Source organism: Chrysochloris asiatica, unplaced genomic scaffold (assembly GCF_000296735.1).
Source record: "Chrysochloris asiatica unplaced genomic scaffold, ChrAsi1.0 scaffold00143, whole genome shotgun sequence".
Lineage (NCBI taxonomy): Eukaryota > Metazoa > Chordata > Mammalia > Afrosoricida > Chrysochloridae > Chrysochloris > Chrysochloris asiatica.
Genome location: NW_006408661.1, coordinates 3,813,038 through 3,829,216, shown reverse-complemented (window position 1 = coordinate 3,829,216; position 16,179 = coordinate 3,813,038). Strand labels below are relative to the sequence as shown.

General features: G+C 39.1%; 1 protein-coding gene across 4 annotated transcripts in view; it reads right to left on the bottom strand.

Moving 5' to 3' along the window:
* Window positions 1-16,179, bottom strand: part of SEMA6A (sema domain, transmembrane domain (TM), and cytoplasmic domain, (semaphorin) 6A) — a 179,320-nt gene that overhangs the window by 72,483 nt on the left and 90,658 nt on the right. For 3 of the 4 annotated variants that reach the window (XM_006870522.1, XM_006870521.1, XM_006870523.1), the window contains exons 2-5: window positions 10,527-10,664; window positions 7,733-7,850; window positions 2,110-2,170; window positions 857-919 (exon numbers count right to left, since the gene is read on the bottom strand). In XM_006870522.1, the coding sequence (XP_006870584.1) occupies window positions 857-919; window positions 2,110-2,170; window positions 7,733-7,850; window positions 10,527-10,626 (342 nt within the window). In that variant the 5' untranslated portion in view covers window positions 10,627-10,664. Of the gene's footprint in view, window positions 1-856; window positions 920-2,109; window positions 2,171-7,732; window positions 7,851-10,526; window positions 10,665-16,179 lie in introns of those variants that run through there. The other variant, XM_006870524.1, reaches the window with a different exon arrangement.

The following is a 16,179-nucleotide window of genomic DNA, read 5'->3' as shown; positions in this document are numbered from 1 at the left end:
ACAAAGGGACCCATTCTTCACATTATACCATAGTCTACTCAGCCAAACCCACCCCACTGCCTTCAGCTCAATTGGGATTCTTAGTGACCCTGTAGGACAGAATAGAACTGCCCCAAAAGGGTTTCGAAGGCTGTAAATATTTACAGAAGCAGACAACCACACCATTTTAACTTAGACCCACTGGTGGGTTTGAACTGTTAGCAGCTGAGCACTTAACCACTGCACCACTGGGGCTTCCAATGTGCTCACAGGAGGGTTAAAATGAAGGCAGCTAGCTGCAGAGCTCTCCTATAAAAGTTTGAGCTCCTCCAGCTATTAGCCAGAACAATTGCTTTTCAACAGCAAATAAAAACTTGATACAAAATGAAAGAGTGCTCTCAGGTCACAAGGATGAGGCAAGCCTGGAAGCTCCAACATCCTTATCATAATGATTTTAATGCAAAATGCTCCAGGGTCCCTTGATATACAACGCTCATGGTTGAAGTGTGTTTTTATGTTGTTTTATGACCGAAGGCAGAAAACCCTGTAAGTCTGTGTCAGCCTTTTATGAGCGCTTCCCCGACTCCCTGTGGGCTCTGGGCTTTGAGGTGGGGCTATTGGACAGCCAACTTTGTGCCCATAATCCCTAGTGCACCTAAGTAGTTCATGATGCAGCCTGAGCAGCTGCCGAAATGTTTCATCACATTAAAAGCAAACTCTTTTTGCAAATGAAAGCCTTCAATAAGTTGATGGAAAAAGCAATTACTAGGGAAAAAATGAATGGCATGATCCATTCCACATCACAGTCAACGGCTGGAGTTAACAGTCAAAACCTTAACCTGAAGTGGCAGCTGTAGGAGAAATGAAAATTACATACCTTATGTTTTCCCTTCATTCTGCACGTGTCTACATCAGCCTGTCTAGATTTCCATGTCAGTTTCTGCCAGGATCAAGAAAGAAATCAATTAGAGCCCAGAGGTTGTTGCATTTGATTTTAGAAGCAAGAGTTCCTTTGGGGAAACTAGAGGCTGAATATATATTTATTGAAAGTTTTCTGCACCCTTTCTCCATGATTAATTCACCTTAACAACCAAAGATTAGAAATGGAAATGTTCATTTAATTTTGAACTCCTGTCCATTCATTAAGCTACAAAATGATCTTCTCTCCGAGATAAAGAGAAAGGAAGAAGAATAAACAACAGTTTGAAATTTTCATATAAAATATCACAAAATTTAACTTGCTAAATTACGCTCAGTTTGGTAAAATTCATGTCTTACCCTTTCTTTTCAATTGATACATCAATTTTCATCAAGCAGGCTTTTCCCCTAATATATGAAAGTCAGTTTCTTATGCATAGAGAGGATGTTCAATCAACTGGACAAAGATTAACTCAAGTTATTCTCTGTCATGTAAGTTAACGGACTGAAGGAACCATCTATTTCTGTGAACAGACTTTATTAACTAAAATACCCCTATATGGAGCATAAGGAAAGTTAGGCTATACTTTATGTTTTTCTGAAATGGATACTGATCAAATTCCTGAACCACAACAGTCAAATCAAACTTAACATTGCAAGATATGGGAACAAATCAATGAAAAATTTGTGGAATACATTTCTGGGATAAAATTTTACATCTAAAAATTGGTATTTTTCTGGCACAAACATGGTTGTGTTTTACTAAGGGAATTTTGAAATTATCTAACACTCCAAACTGTATATGCACACATAATTAATAACACACGATGTACGTAACATTTCTGAAAACTTGATATGCCTTGATCTATTCCCAAATTAGAAGCCAGTTACGGTAAAGTTGGTTCTGACTCATAACTATCCCATGTGTGTCAGAGTAGAACAGTGCTCCAAAGGATACTCAATGGCTGATTTTTCAGAAGTGGATTGGCAGGTCTTTCTTTTGAAATGCCTCTGAGCATTACTCAACCAATATCCTTTGGTTAACTGTCGAACATGTTAACCATTTACATCATCCAGGGCCTCTACTCCCAAATTTGGATCCACAGAATCTCTAAATTATTTTTAATCATACCATCTCAAAAAAATGTGCTTTAAAATACTCAATTCTCTTCAAGAAGCATGTCTCAGAAATATGATTTTAAGATTACTTACTTTGCTACAATAAATTTCTTCTGCATGTGTTGTGTCTACATCAACAGTATAAATATGGTCCCTGTAAGCAAAGAAAAATTAATATAAAGTCAAACATGATAGAAAACCACAAGAGTTAAGACAGCTTATTTTCTACTGAATGAATTATAGACACTCAAGGCAGATAAATCTATATTCATGTTACTTAAAAAAATAATAACAAAAAATCCCCAGACATTTATATATGAGAAAAAGAGCCTACCAGAGAGGTTCTGGATGGCATTCAGCATCTTTTTGGATGGAGGACACCTTGTTCTCAGAAACACCTTTTATAGAAAACTTGCCTTTAGTCAATACTCTATTTGATACAAAAACTACAGCAACATCTGTATATATGTAGTTCAGGAAAAAGGACTGTTGTGGTTAAGTGCCATCAAGTCAGTTCTGACTTACAGAGAACCTTTATAGGGTTTCCAAGGAGTGAATGGTGGATCCCAACTGCTGACTTTTTGGCTAGCAGTCCAGTGTTCATCCTACAGAACCATACCAGGACTCTGAGAAAAAGGCTCTGAATTTTAAATTGGTCCAAAGGTTGGAAGACAGATGGGTTCACATGCCCTTTAAGTGTCTTCAAATCCAAGTACCAAACACTTGGTATTCAACATGTCACATTTGTTCAGCACGGGGGTTAACATAAAACTAATCTTTGTCTTCGTCTCTTTAGAAAATTTATTTCCAGTCTTAGCTTTGATGATTTGATCGACAAGATACAAGTGGAAAGAGATAATGGAGGTAAAATTATTTCCAGAACCACTCTTTTCTTCACACAATGATGGTCAATTAAGGTCTAAAATGTACTTGGAGCTGAAGTTTATATTTCTTGCTTCTGTTCACCTTCCTGTTTTGCTGAGAATTTGTTTCTCTTTACAATTTGCTGCCAATCTCCCTTTGGAAGGGGAGAAACAGAATCAGCAGCTCAGGTGTGGGGCTATATTTAAACATCCCCTTCTGTGTGAGCTGAGTACAAAGGCGTTTTTGTCCGGGATTGAGAAGAAAGAAAAGAACTACCCTCAATTGGGGAGAAGAGGGGCTAGTGAAGGAAAGCAAAACAGTTCATTTTCCCTTGAAATAATATTGACTTTTTCTAAAATGCAGGAAGTCCTGGGGCTGGAAAATTATTTTAAACTAGGGCCTCAAGACTCTGAGGCAGACTTTCAAGCCCCCTCATTATTAGAAAGAGACAAAGAAAGGAGAACTGTATTTACTTAGGATACTCTCCCCCACCCCACTCCGTTCTTGGAAAATCTGTGTTTGCTACTGCTTTTAGGGAACGCACAACAGAGAAAGAAAAAAATTACAAAGAGACTCTCTTACATGAAAATAAAAAGAGAATGCAGGGAAGTTGGCTTACAGAATTGCCTTGCTTGCCTGCCATGGAACTCTGAGTTGTGTGTGTGTGTGTCTGTGTGTGTGCATATAAAGGTGGTGTGAGAGAGAATAGGGAACCTCATTTTTTAAATTGCTGAACTGGGAAGTTTCTTGAAACTTTAGGAGGGTGCCAGAATCACCCTGCCCTTTAATTTCAAGTCATTTTTATTGCATTTGTTTATTACTTGCTTGACTTTATTGGTGGTATGGTGGTCAGGCTCATTATGGGAATGGAATTGCCTATTACTTTACTATCAGGTTTGATATGACTCTGGGCTTTCCCTTGCCCTGCCACCCCTCAAAAAAAAAAAAAAAAGTAAGAACTGAATCTATGAATTGTAAATTAACAACTGATTAATATTCATTGGCTCCTCCTCAAAAAGCTCTGAGATTGCCCCTTCTGGCATGGTCTATTTATGTTAATTAGCAGTTTAGAGATTTAAAAAAAAAAAAGAATAATTTATAAAGTAGATAATAATAAAGCAGATTTGAAAGGGGTTCTTGCCACCAGCCTCACTCAGTCCCTGGGTTCTGGACGGGACTTGGCTACGGATTGCTGGCACCAATTGTCTAGAAGAACTGGGAAGCCTTTTAAGAATAGAATTGGATGAATGAAATCTCCTTCTGGACAATGGCAATCTCTTTCAATATCCAAAAGATCACATTGCCCCGGCAAGCAGAAACAGTGCTTTCTAGAGTAAACCACAGACCAGGGTTGAGGGTTATTCTTAGACATCATGTGTTCATCCCAGGCTTCATACACTGTGTTGGCTGAATTAAGTTATTTGAACACAAACTGATTTAATCCTATGACTTCCTCTTGCCTGCTCCAGCAAGCAACATTGAATTGTGGGTTGCCATGGTGTGCGCTTGTGGGAAGGATTTAACTTTAAATCGTGTTACTTGCTGCCTAGGAACCTCGATCTCTCAGGGCAGTGGTGGGAAATGTGAAAATAAGAGAAGCCACAGAATTACTCTAGGAAATTTTCCAAGGGTTAGCCTTGAGGGTAAGTGGGTACATTTGATAGGAGCCCTTGCTAGTCTACAGGTGGGTGATTTGAACCCACCAGCTACTCCGTGGAAATCTGCTTCCATAAAGAAGTGAGGCCTTGGAAACCCTATGGGGCACACTATGAGTAGGAATCAATCCAACAGCAATGGGTTCTTTTGGTTGGCTGAACATGGGGTCAAAACTAACATGCCCAATGAAAGGGTGTTACAAACTAGACCTCTAGCCAAAGACAAGTCTATTTAATAGTTGTTGTTTTTAAATGAATACTTCTTCCTTTTCTTGGGATGAGAATTAGTATAAAACATCATGGCGTTAATGAGCTGGAATAATGGTCACTTTTAAGTTTGCATAATACCTTGCTCCATGCTCACCTGTACTATACTACAGTCTAAAACCCACCTGTAATCCACATGCATGCTAAATCACTGGATATAAGGGCAGTCTATTATACCAATCCCCACCCTAACCCCAGTGACACAATGCAAAGTGAAGAATTCATACGCATCTCTTGAGTTCACCTATATCTCACAAATCCAAGGTGTCATCATTTGTTTTGGTCAGCCATTTGATAATGGGATACAAATGTAATTCCTGAAGCCTGCTGTTTCTAGAAAACTAAAAGTAATATTTAAGAAGCAACTGGCATTCTCCCAGAGAGGTGGCTACTGAGGACCTTACTCATTAATGCTTTTTAATGAATGCTACAATGGTTATTTTCTTTGGCAGCAGCGGCTATCAGAAGTTTATTACTAGGGAAAATAATAATGCTTCTACTGCTTGATGGGCAGCACATATAACAAATAATAAATAGCATGGACTCTAGAGACCAACATGGTTCAAATCCTGCCTCCCTCATGCTGGTACCGTCATTTAGCTGTTGTATACCTTGGGTTTCTCTCCTAAGATAATGTACAATAATAGCTCCTTCTCATAAGGTTGTTTGGAGGGTTGAATGAGTTAAAATTTATAAAGAATTTATAACCATATTTGCAATTTATACTTTAAGTGCTTTTGAGTTGGTTCTGACTCATAGCAACACTGTATAAGGCTTTTCAGGAGTGGCTGGTGGGTTTGAACTGTCGACCTTGTGGTTAGCAGTTGCAGTTTTGGCATTATTTTCTGTAACCAAATATGGGGGACTCTCAGGGTGTTCGGCAAATGTTTTTAAAATTTCATGTTGCAAAGCATGAAATCTCAGAACTTCTATGCACATTGGAAGAATCAAGCACTGTTGCTGTTGACCTCTCATTACCTATGCGCAAAGCTAGGTAAGTATCACAAACATTATTTCTAGTTCATCTTCCCTGCATGAAAGATTAAACAATCTGGACCCACATAAGACCAGAGTGCAACCTCTTAAGTCACTGTTCATTTATAATTGTTCTGAATCAGCTATGCAATTAAAAAATGTGGGGATTACATATTGTTAGAATTTCAAAGTACTTCATTAAAATAATCTAATCCAATCTCTCATTTGACAGAGAACACTTATGGACAGATTACATTGTCATCCAAATAAACTAAGGGCAGAATTAGAACACAAGTCTAAGTCCATGTGATCCCTGTTCAAGCAGTACTGGTAAAATGTCATTCAGTGTTTAGACATGAACTGTCTGAAAGACCACAGCCTTCCATACGGATTGCATCTCAACGTAAAGAAAACAAAAATCCTCACCACTGGACCAATAAACAACATTCTTATCAACTGAGAAAAGACTGAAGTTGTCAAGGACTTTCATTCTTCCTGGATCAACTGTCAACACTCACGGAAGCAGCAGTCAAGAAATCAAACGACATATTACATTAGGCAAATCTGCTGCACAGGAACTTTTTAAAGTGTTGGAGAGCAAAGATGTCAGCTTGAAGACTAAGGTGCGCCTGACCCAAGCCACGGTGTTTTCTTTTCAATAACCTCATAGGGAGCCAAAAACCTGTCACCTCTCCATACTCTGTTAACCCTGTACTCCCCCCAACCCTCATCCTTCTTCCATTTCAGCTCTCCAATGTGGTCCCGAGTCAACTGGGAGCTGTAGGGGACCATCTTGCACACCCCTTAAGTCATCAGGAAGGACTTCAGGTGTTCTGACTGTCACATGCATGTGAAATCTGGACAGTGAATGAGGACCATAGAAGAACTGGTGCTGCTGAGTTATGGTGTTGGAGGGGAATATTGAAAGTGCCATGGGCTGCCAAAAGAACCTATAGATCTGTGTGGGAAGAAATGCAGCCAGAGTGCTTTTTGGTGGCCAGGATGGCCAAACATCGTTTCTCATACTTTGGACATATTGTCAGGAGGGACCAGTCGCTGGAGAAGGATATCATGTTTGGTAAGGTTGAGGACCAGAGAAAAAGAGGAAGACCCCTAGCGAGATGGATTGGCCAAGTGGCAGCATCAGTGGGCTCAAGCGTGGCAACAGTTGTGAGGTTGGCCCAGGACTGGGAAGTGTTTCGTTCTGTTGTGCATAGGGTCACTATGAGTCAGTACTGACTGGATGGCACCTAACAACAACAACAAAATGCATGAGGTATGAGTAGTCTTTTAGTAGAGTCATATCATCCATAATCTATTATATTTATGCTTTCATTAGATGCCACTGCCATTCTGCTAACAAATGATATATACTGATGTTCGACGAACAAATGTGAATAAAATTAATATACACACGCCTACATACACACTATATAATACATGTTTATGAATTCAATGAAATTTAACAAACAAGTAGCAAGGAGCGAAGCACTCTATTAGATGCTGAGTAAATATTTGGATATATGTTCAGGATAAGCAGTGGATTATTTGGGTTTAAGCTCTAAAATATGTAATTATTTCAATCTAAATCCACATAATGCTAAAGAGTCAGAAAAAATCTTGAAAGAATGAGTGATTCATGCACTAAAATAACCTTCAAATTTAAAGACGGCTTTGTGTGGGAACCTCAAGATCTGAAAAAATGACGCACAGCCAGGACTTTGGACCTTTGTTGTTGTTAAGTGCCATCGAGTCGGTTCCGACCCATAGCGACCCTGTACAGGGTTTCCGAGGGTGTAAATCCTTACGGGAGTAGAAACCCTCATCTTTCTCCCGTGGAGCGGCTGGTAGTTTCGAACCGCTGACCTTAAGGTTCACAGCCCAATTCGTAACCACTACGCTACCAGAGCTCCTTTGGGAGTACTGAAAGTAGATATGAAGGAAAAGTCACTTACCTAGCAGCAATGTAGAGGGTTTTATTCATGATCATAATCATCTGGATGTCCAGCCTGTGCCTCTGTGTGGTGTTCCGTCCTGGCTTGTGGCCCACAAACACCGGATACTGTTTTGTATCTGTGAAAAAAGATGGGTCAAGAGAGGGAAAAAGAAATCAAGCCAAGAACCGATAGGGCATGAATAGGTGGATAATAAGACAAAACCATGTCAAAGTCAGAATTTGCCACCATTTCCATCAGAAATACCAGGATAGAATAGTACTCTTATAGGTTCATCAAGTTACTACTTAAATTCTAGATGATAAAGAGTAATAAACCTGGACTAATAGTTCGATGTGTCACAATTTCAGAGTTGTCTCTCTTCCTGGAGGTTAAACTTGCTAGTGAACCCTTTACATGAAGGTGTTCTTTTCTTCCAGTTTTCTTTTCATCTTCTGTAGAGTGCTAAGCCTGAGGGGCAGTCTGCCAAAGATCTTGTCTCGGGACAAAACTATTTCAAAGCAGCCTTCCCATCAATCACCACAAAGGCAATGTGGTCTAGAGGCGAGAGCCTTCATCCTGGAGCCAGAAGAAAAATACAGTCTCCACAGGCGTCCAGTTGGAATAATCCACTATTGAAGGCTGCCCCATTAGGTTGGTTGGCATTCTAGGAACTGTGGGAAGTTCACTCGAGTTGAGCAATTGGCTAATCTCACAAAAATTGAGGCTTTAGCAGGACAGGGTCAAACGGAGTGTAGCCAGTCGGGTGGATCCGGAATTTTCCCTGACTTGGACAATCAATGAGCATATTTCTCTTTTTTTGCAGTTCTCTTTGGTTGGGAGTGGGCAATTTGTAATAATATCTGACCTTTAGAAATAGCTACATCTCAACATCTTTCTGCCTTTAAACCTACAATCTCCAGAGTTCTGGCAATCTTCCAAAGAAACTAAGGAGGAAAGAAAGATGAGTCATATTTTAAAGGCAGTTGTTTTCCAGAGGTGTAAATAATGAATAGAAAACCATTCACAGATTAATGTTCAGATCTCTACACTTTCCACCCCTCTAATATCTGAGAAAGCCCCAGTATATTTTACTCACATTCAAGCTTGGTATGGGATCATTTTGTGCTTTTCCATCATTGTTCTGAAAGTTCATTTAACTATCCGCCCAAGAAGTGGCAAAGTAATATGTTTCTCTGCTATCACGGACTCAAGTGATCATTTAAGTAAGATTTTCAGCAGTATATTTGGACTGAAAGGAGCTCTGGTAGCTTTCCAAATCGCACTGCTAATCTCAAGATCAGCAGCTCGAAACTACCAGCGATTCTGTGGGAGAAAGATGAGGCTTTCTGCTCCTGTAAAGATTTACAAGCATCGGAAACCCTGTGCAGGGCCACTATGGCTCGAAATTGACTCAACAGCACTTAACAACAACAACATTTCGACTGAGGAGGCTTTTGTATTGTGGCACTAAAGATAAAACATAGTCCTGAGTGGAAATTACTAAATGCTTGCTAAGTGTTTGCACTTCGATTTCGGTAGACTCTGCTATTTTTCGAGTGGTGATATTGAACCACATAATTTGGTTTTTCATTATGCCCTTTGACCATTTATTCGCTAATTCTTTGGTCAGTCTTGCCTCTTCATCTTTAGTAAAATTGTCATCCAGCAGAGAAGCATTGAAGGACTTGCTAGTGGTCCGTGTTAATGTTAAATACCCTTTGTCAGTTTCATTTTGTTTTTGTTTTGAGAACATTCTGGGAGATAAACAGTTGAGAAAAAATGTTCTCTTTCACCTTTACTGTGATAAAATACTTTGTCTTTTGGAAAACAGGAAAAATGAATAGTAATTTAGGTGTTCTGTTCAACACAGCTACGACTTTGTCCTTCTGAAGAGATAACTGAATTGTTAATCATATTGAGGATCTATTCCAGACAATATGGCAGAGACCAACAGAAAGTCTATAAACAGTTAAAATAGGTAGGTCCTAGGTGAATTCAAAATACGCTAAATTCTAGTCTGGCAAGATATAACTTCTAAGTCTAAAAAGCTGTAATTTTGTTCCCAAATTATTTCAAAAAGTTCATTATTTTCTGCTCTTATCTTGTAACAATGGCCATAGATTAATTACATATGAAAATGTGTAGCACTGTCCGATAATAGTGATATTTTCCCATACAGTTGACTTAAATAATGACCCTAGTCTCCATGTAGTAGTTGCAACTTGATAAAAAGGTATGAACATTTCAAATCTTACATAGACACGTCTCCACAACATATGGTGGAGTTATTTAAGTCACCTCGTTAATTTGATTTAAACCTGAATTATGCAGTTTTGCCATCTCCATGGGTTAAAATGACAAACAAATCTTTATAGATAGACTCATATATATTCTTTATTCAACAATTTCTACACGGTTGTTCAGCAACACTGTTTATATCTATTCTGGTTGTTCCAGTTCTATTCATCTAGTTTCCCTTCCCCCTTACATTCTCATCTTTGTTTTAAAGTAATTGTTTATGGTTTGGTCTCATTATCAGTGATATAAAATATAAATCCTAATTTTTAATATTTTATTTTTTACTGATTGTTGTTATTTGTTGTTAATTGCCATCGAGTCAGTTACAACCCATAGAGACCCTGTATAGAGTTTCCAAGGAGCAGCTGGTGAGCTTGAACCGCCAACCTTGCAGTTCAAATGGCTTTGCAGTCTGGTGCATTAACCCACAGCGCCATACCAGGAGTTTACTGATTGATGTAGGCTAAAATGATTGCACGAAGGAAGGAAGAGTCAAATTCCACAATTTACTTACAGTTGCCATGCGAAATACTGATTGGCTCAGAATCTTCTGGGAAACCAGCCCCAGCAAAGTGTAGCAGTGTGAAATATAGTAGCAAGGCTTCTGACCTCATAGTAGTTCAGCGGGGAGACTTTATTGCTCTACTTCACCCTGCCAAAGAGCAGAAAAGGAATTTTGTTTTTGCAAGTCAGCTTTATTCAACTACATAAAATGATATGACCTTGCAGATAAATCCAAGGGAAAAGGGGCTGCTGCCTCCCATTGTGAACTGGTTATTGTGTTTTACATGAGGAACAGGTATCCGCTGCCTACTGAATTTTCTTACCTATACATTTGTGTTTTCTTAAAGATGTTTTTTATGTACAGAAAAATTATCCTAAATCTTAAAAATAAAAACAATTCCATGATGGGCTACAGTAAACATCACATAACTTTCAAGCACATTTTGAGTGTTGATCTATCAAAGAAATTAATGTAAAAAGGGGATATCTTTTCATCTTTCTAGAATCAGAAAGCCTTTGAAGTAGCTGCCAAAGATTATCTTTTTTTGAACAAAGCTACTTTACAGTGGTCCATCAATCATTTAAGATTTGTGTGTAGAAAAGTCAAATGTAATAACCTAGATGTCTTTGAAAGTTAATTTAGCAAACAAACTGCTAACATGTGCTCTTTAGAATACCGTTTAATATTAGATACCTGTCTCTTCTTCACGCCAAAAAAAAGCATTAACAAGTCCCGAGTGTTGCATTGCAACTTATAATTTCACAGACACAGCTGGGTCTTAATCATTTCTTCAATTGAAAAGTGCACATTAATTAATTGGCTTTATCTTGAAAATCAAAGAAGGAGAGAGGTTGAGAGAAAAGCCCTGTAACAATTCCCTATCTCTAGCTCTGATGTGTAGATTAAAATTTAACTTTAAGTGATTACTTATTCACAAGGGTGATCCATTACCAAGAGACATAAACATGTTTTTATAGGCAGGTTAAAAGCAGCAGTCTTTTCATTCATTTATTTGTCAGATCTTCCATATTATAGAGAATCTGAACCCTAAGGATAAAGAGTCTGAGGTGCCCCTCTCTGCTCATGGCTCCTGTTCAGTACAATATTAAAAGGGAGGAATCAATAACAAGAGTAAGTAAAACACAAACCGAACACCATTCAGCTGTTACTTTTTAAATAATAAAGTACATAAGATAAAAAGAAGCAGTGGCATTCACCAAGGGCTCAAGAGCACCATTATAGTATTATACAGAAGCATATTACCGCAGAGTTTGCCACAGGACTCAAAAGGTTGATTCTCGTTCCTTTAGAAATCATTGAAAATAATGCACACTTTTCAAGATTAAGTTTCCTTAAAGGCAAACTAATTTCTATCCTTCCATAACTATGTTCATCTTTGCACACAAATCCTACAAGCTAGTAAGTTAAAGTCCTGCTAATTTATTATACCCACCAGGTAGTTCACATGTCTAGCCTATGGATGAAAGTGTTCAAAGTATTGATTAATCTTGGCCTGTTCACAGGAACACTTCAAACTTTTCTTCATCTGATGTTTTGATGCAATATTTGCTTGGTTAATGCACCAGACTGCAAAGCCGTTTGAACTGCAAGGTTGGTGGTTCAAGCTCACCAGCTGCTCCTCGGAAGTACAGGGTTGCTAAGGGTCGGAATTGACTCAATGGCACTTAACAACAACAACACTCAACCTTGGGTCCTATTCCATTTAAATAGGCAAACAGTATAGCTTCTTGTAGAAATGACTACCCTGTTTAGGGATCCCAACTCTATGAGGTGGACATTTCCCAGCTTGCAGAAAATGGGCTGAGTCTTTCCCGCTAAGACTACAGAAATACAGACATAATGTGTCCATCAGCACAGGAAAGCAAAACAAACAAAACTTTCCAAAAGCTAGAGGTTGATCAGCTGCTGCAAACTAAAGAGATTATTAAAGTAATTTTCGAACCCCAAAAGTATTTCATACCTGTTGTTGTTGTTGTTATGTGCTGTGGAGTGAGTTCCGACCCATAGCGACCCTGTACAGGGTTTCTGAGGCTGTAAATCTTTACGGGAGCAGAAAGCCTCTTTCTCCCGCAGAACAGCTAGTAGTTTTGAACTAATGACTGTGCGATGAGCAGCCCGATTTGTAACCACTATGCTACCAGAGCTCGGTATTTCACACATACAGCATATTTATACGTAATTGTACACATTTGTTGATTTTTCTTTCTGTGGATGTACTTATATAGGCTAAATATGGAGTCCTGGTGTGGTGCTATGGAGTAATGCAATGGACTGCAAGGTCGGTTTGAAAAGCAAGGTTAGAGGTTCAAGCTCACCAGGCGCTCCACTCTTGGGGAACACTATACAGGATCGCTATGGGTCAAAACCAACTCAATGGCACTTAACAACAACAAATAAGACTAAGATTGAAGCAGTAACCCAGAAAAGTATATCAGGGAAGGTTATTCATACGAAAAATTCTAAACAGAAGCATTTTATTTCTTCTTATATCTGACTTTCCAAATAACTGTCTCAAGCTTCCATTATTCTTTGCCTGAATACAAATGGTCTTTGTAAAATACATGATTACAACAAAAAGTTAAAAACGACTCTGTGCTTCAACCCATGAAATTCATGGAAAACCCTAAGAAGCTTCTTAATTTTAATAGGTACCACTTGTGAATTTGGTAGCGTAGTGGGTACGAATCGGGCTGCGAACCTTAAGGTCAGTGGTTCAAAACTACCAGTCGCTCCGCGGGAGAAAGATGAGGCTTTCTACTCCCGTAAAGATTTACACCCTCGGAAACCCTGTACAGGGTCGCTATGGGTCGGACCCGACTCGTTGGCACTTAACAACAACAACAACTTGTGAATTTAAGTCTACTTAGGTTCATTTAAAATTAATTACACAATTTTATTGTGAGTCTGATAGGGAAGGTTTAAGTTGACCAAACAATCTAAGTTTAGACAAAAATATTTTTTATTGTAGCTTTTCTCATTAAATTCCCCAAGAACAACTTGAGTACCAGAACTGTGATGTTTGGACTATCGGTTGTCTTGAACCAAATGGCCAGGGATGGACTTTAGGTATTTCAGACTAAGAACCAAACACAAGAGGTTCAAAAGACATTTGTCTGAAAATCTGTAAATTGTTTGTGAATATATTCATCTTGATCATTCTTTTTTAAATAATCAAATCTTATCATTCTCTGGAGTATCCATCTATTCCTACTTGCCAAGTAAACCCCATCCACCCATCCCTAGTTATTCAGCAGGTTATTGTGGTAATAAAACACAAGCAAAAGGAATGTTACTGGTACTGAAGTACAAGTAAAGTTGGAGAATGATGTCATAAATTGTGTACATCTCACTATACTACTGGTCAACCAGAATCATTTCATAAGAGTCATTAGGTGCAAATAGATAGTACCCATTTGACCTAGCTTCGATGGCTTGATGATCAAGACTCAACTAGAGGAATATAAAAACATTTTGATATTGGATACAAGTGAAAATTGCTACAATTTGAGGAATATGACCTATACTTACAGATGTAATAGCTCAAAGTGCCAACTGAGAGGGAAGGAATCTTCACATCAAGGATCAATCCTATTCCCTCTGTACACAGGGTTAATAGGGATGGGCAACTTAGACATGGATACCTAAAATGGGGGGAGGGGTACAATAAAGGCATGAAATGACTGGCTTAGAAGTCTTCAAGGGAGTTTAGTTTCAGAGTGTGTGGGGGAAGGTAGAACCTCCACTGAATAGTTTTCAACTTGCTAGGCGGGACTGGTGAAAGGAGATGGGGATAAGATTCTTATGATTTAAAAGTGAATAATTGTTATCATAACTGATTGTGATGGTCACAACTGTAAAGGTAGAAGTTTTATAGCAAAAAGAGGGGAGTAGTTCATCTTACAGCCCAGGAACAGAGGACCCTAGGAGCATCAAGGGAGAAGAGCACCAGCAGAATGTGGGGCCCTATACAGAAAAGCAGCATTGAGAGAGGGAGCAGCTGAGGACTCCAGGCTCATGGAAAGAGAAAGGCTGTGTGCTGGAGATTGGGGGGATGGGGAACGGGGGATGGGAAGAGCCAGGAGAGTTAGGGAGCCATGACAAGCCAACTCGGCAATAGATGCCTACCCATAATATTAGTTGTATTACTTTTTCCAAATCTGACCCAGAAAATTTCGCCAGGGCTCACATACTGATAGTATTTGGGTCAAAGACTTAGAAACACAAAACTGAATTAGTTACCAGGATTTAGGGGGAGGAAAAGGAGGTTAAACATAAACTCCAGATTTCTGGCTTATTGAAAAATAAAAACAATGAGAAATCTGGTTTTACTGTCCCACATTCCACATGACTGACTACACTTGAGCATGGCTGCCAAAGGTAAAAGGGTTGCCCTGTTCTGCTAGAAACATTCCCACTACATCCCATTACCTTTTGAAAACCATGCTTGATCCTTGAAGTCTTTGAGGGTGACCTCTATGCCACTTAGGAAAAAGGGCAATCCCATTGCTGCTGTGTGTCATGTTTAGCAACCTAATGTAACTCAATGTCCATACACACAAATGAACTGAGTTTGTTTTAAAGACTCAACATAACAGTTCCATGTATTTTACAGTCTGTGTGTCCAACTGCAGCAAAGAATGCATCCATAAACTTGGCAGTATGGATACAACTTGTGTCTGATTTGGTACAGACACTGGTGTCCAATGAACATCCTAATAACAAGTAGTAGCAACGATGAGAGAAAAATAATTTATCTGGTAACTTGCAAACATACAATGCTCTCTTAATAGTATGGCCTTAAAGAGAAATTGGAAGGATTGGAACTCATATTTATTAAACCCCTTTAAACGTACATTTCCTACATACATCATAGGAAATATTTAAGGTCATCAATAATTCATAGTCATTAATAGGAGGACGGTCACTTTAACGGTGGGACCAAGGGCAAGTCACATAGCTTCTGTAGCTCTGTTTCTTCATTTATATAAATGAAAGAACATGGAATGCGATGGTCTATAAGAAATTCTCCAATCTTTGAGACTGTAACTATTCTACGTGATTCTGCCCAATGAAGAAGGGGGTGGATATGTGATAGTGGTTAGGGAGGACAGCATGTGGAGGGCACCGATCTATTTTAACACTCCATTGTAACACATTTCCAAGGCCACGGACACCAGGTGATAGATAGTGTAGGATTTGGAGAAGAGGAGGACTAAGGCAAACTAACCTCAGATACAGTGGGATCTGAAGCTCCAAAGGCCTTCTCTGGATCAGGTTTCTTTGTTCTAAAAAGCAGTGGGAAACATAACTAAGCTTTGGTTGTTGGGAGTGTTACACCTGGTTTGAGATTATGATAGATGTCAGACAGACATGTCCCCTGCCCCTGGACCAGAGCACTCTCTGAAGTGAGCAAGGACACAAGACTCAATTGTTTCTACACTCTTTACTGTTGTTGTTGTTGTTAGGTGCTATTGAGTTGGTACCAACTCACAGCAACCTTATGCACAGCAGAACGAAACAATGTCTGATCACTACTGTTGCCACACTTGAGTCCATTGATGCTGCCACTTGGCCAATCCAATTCGTTGGGGGTCTTTCTCTTTTTCTCTGACCCTCCATCTTACCAAACATGATATCCTTC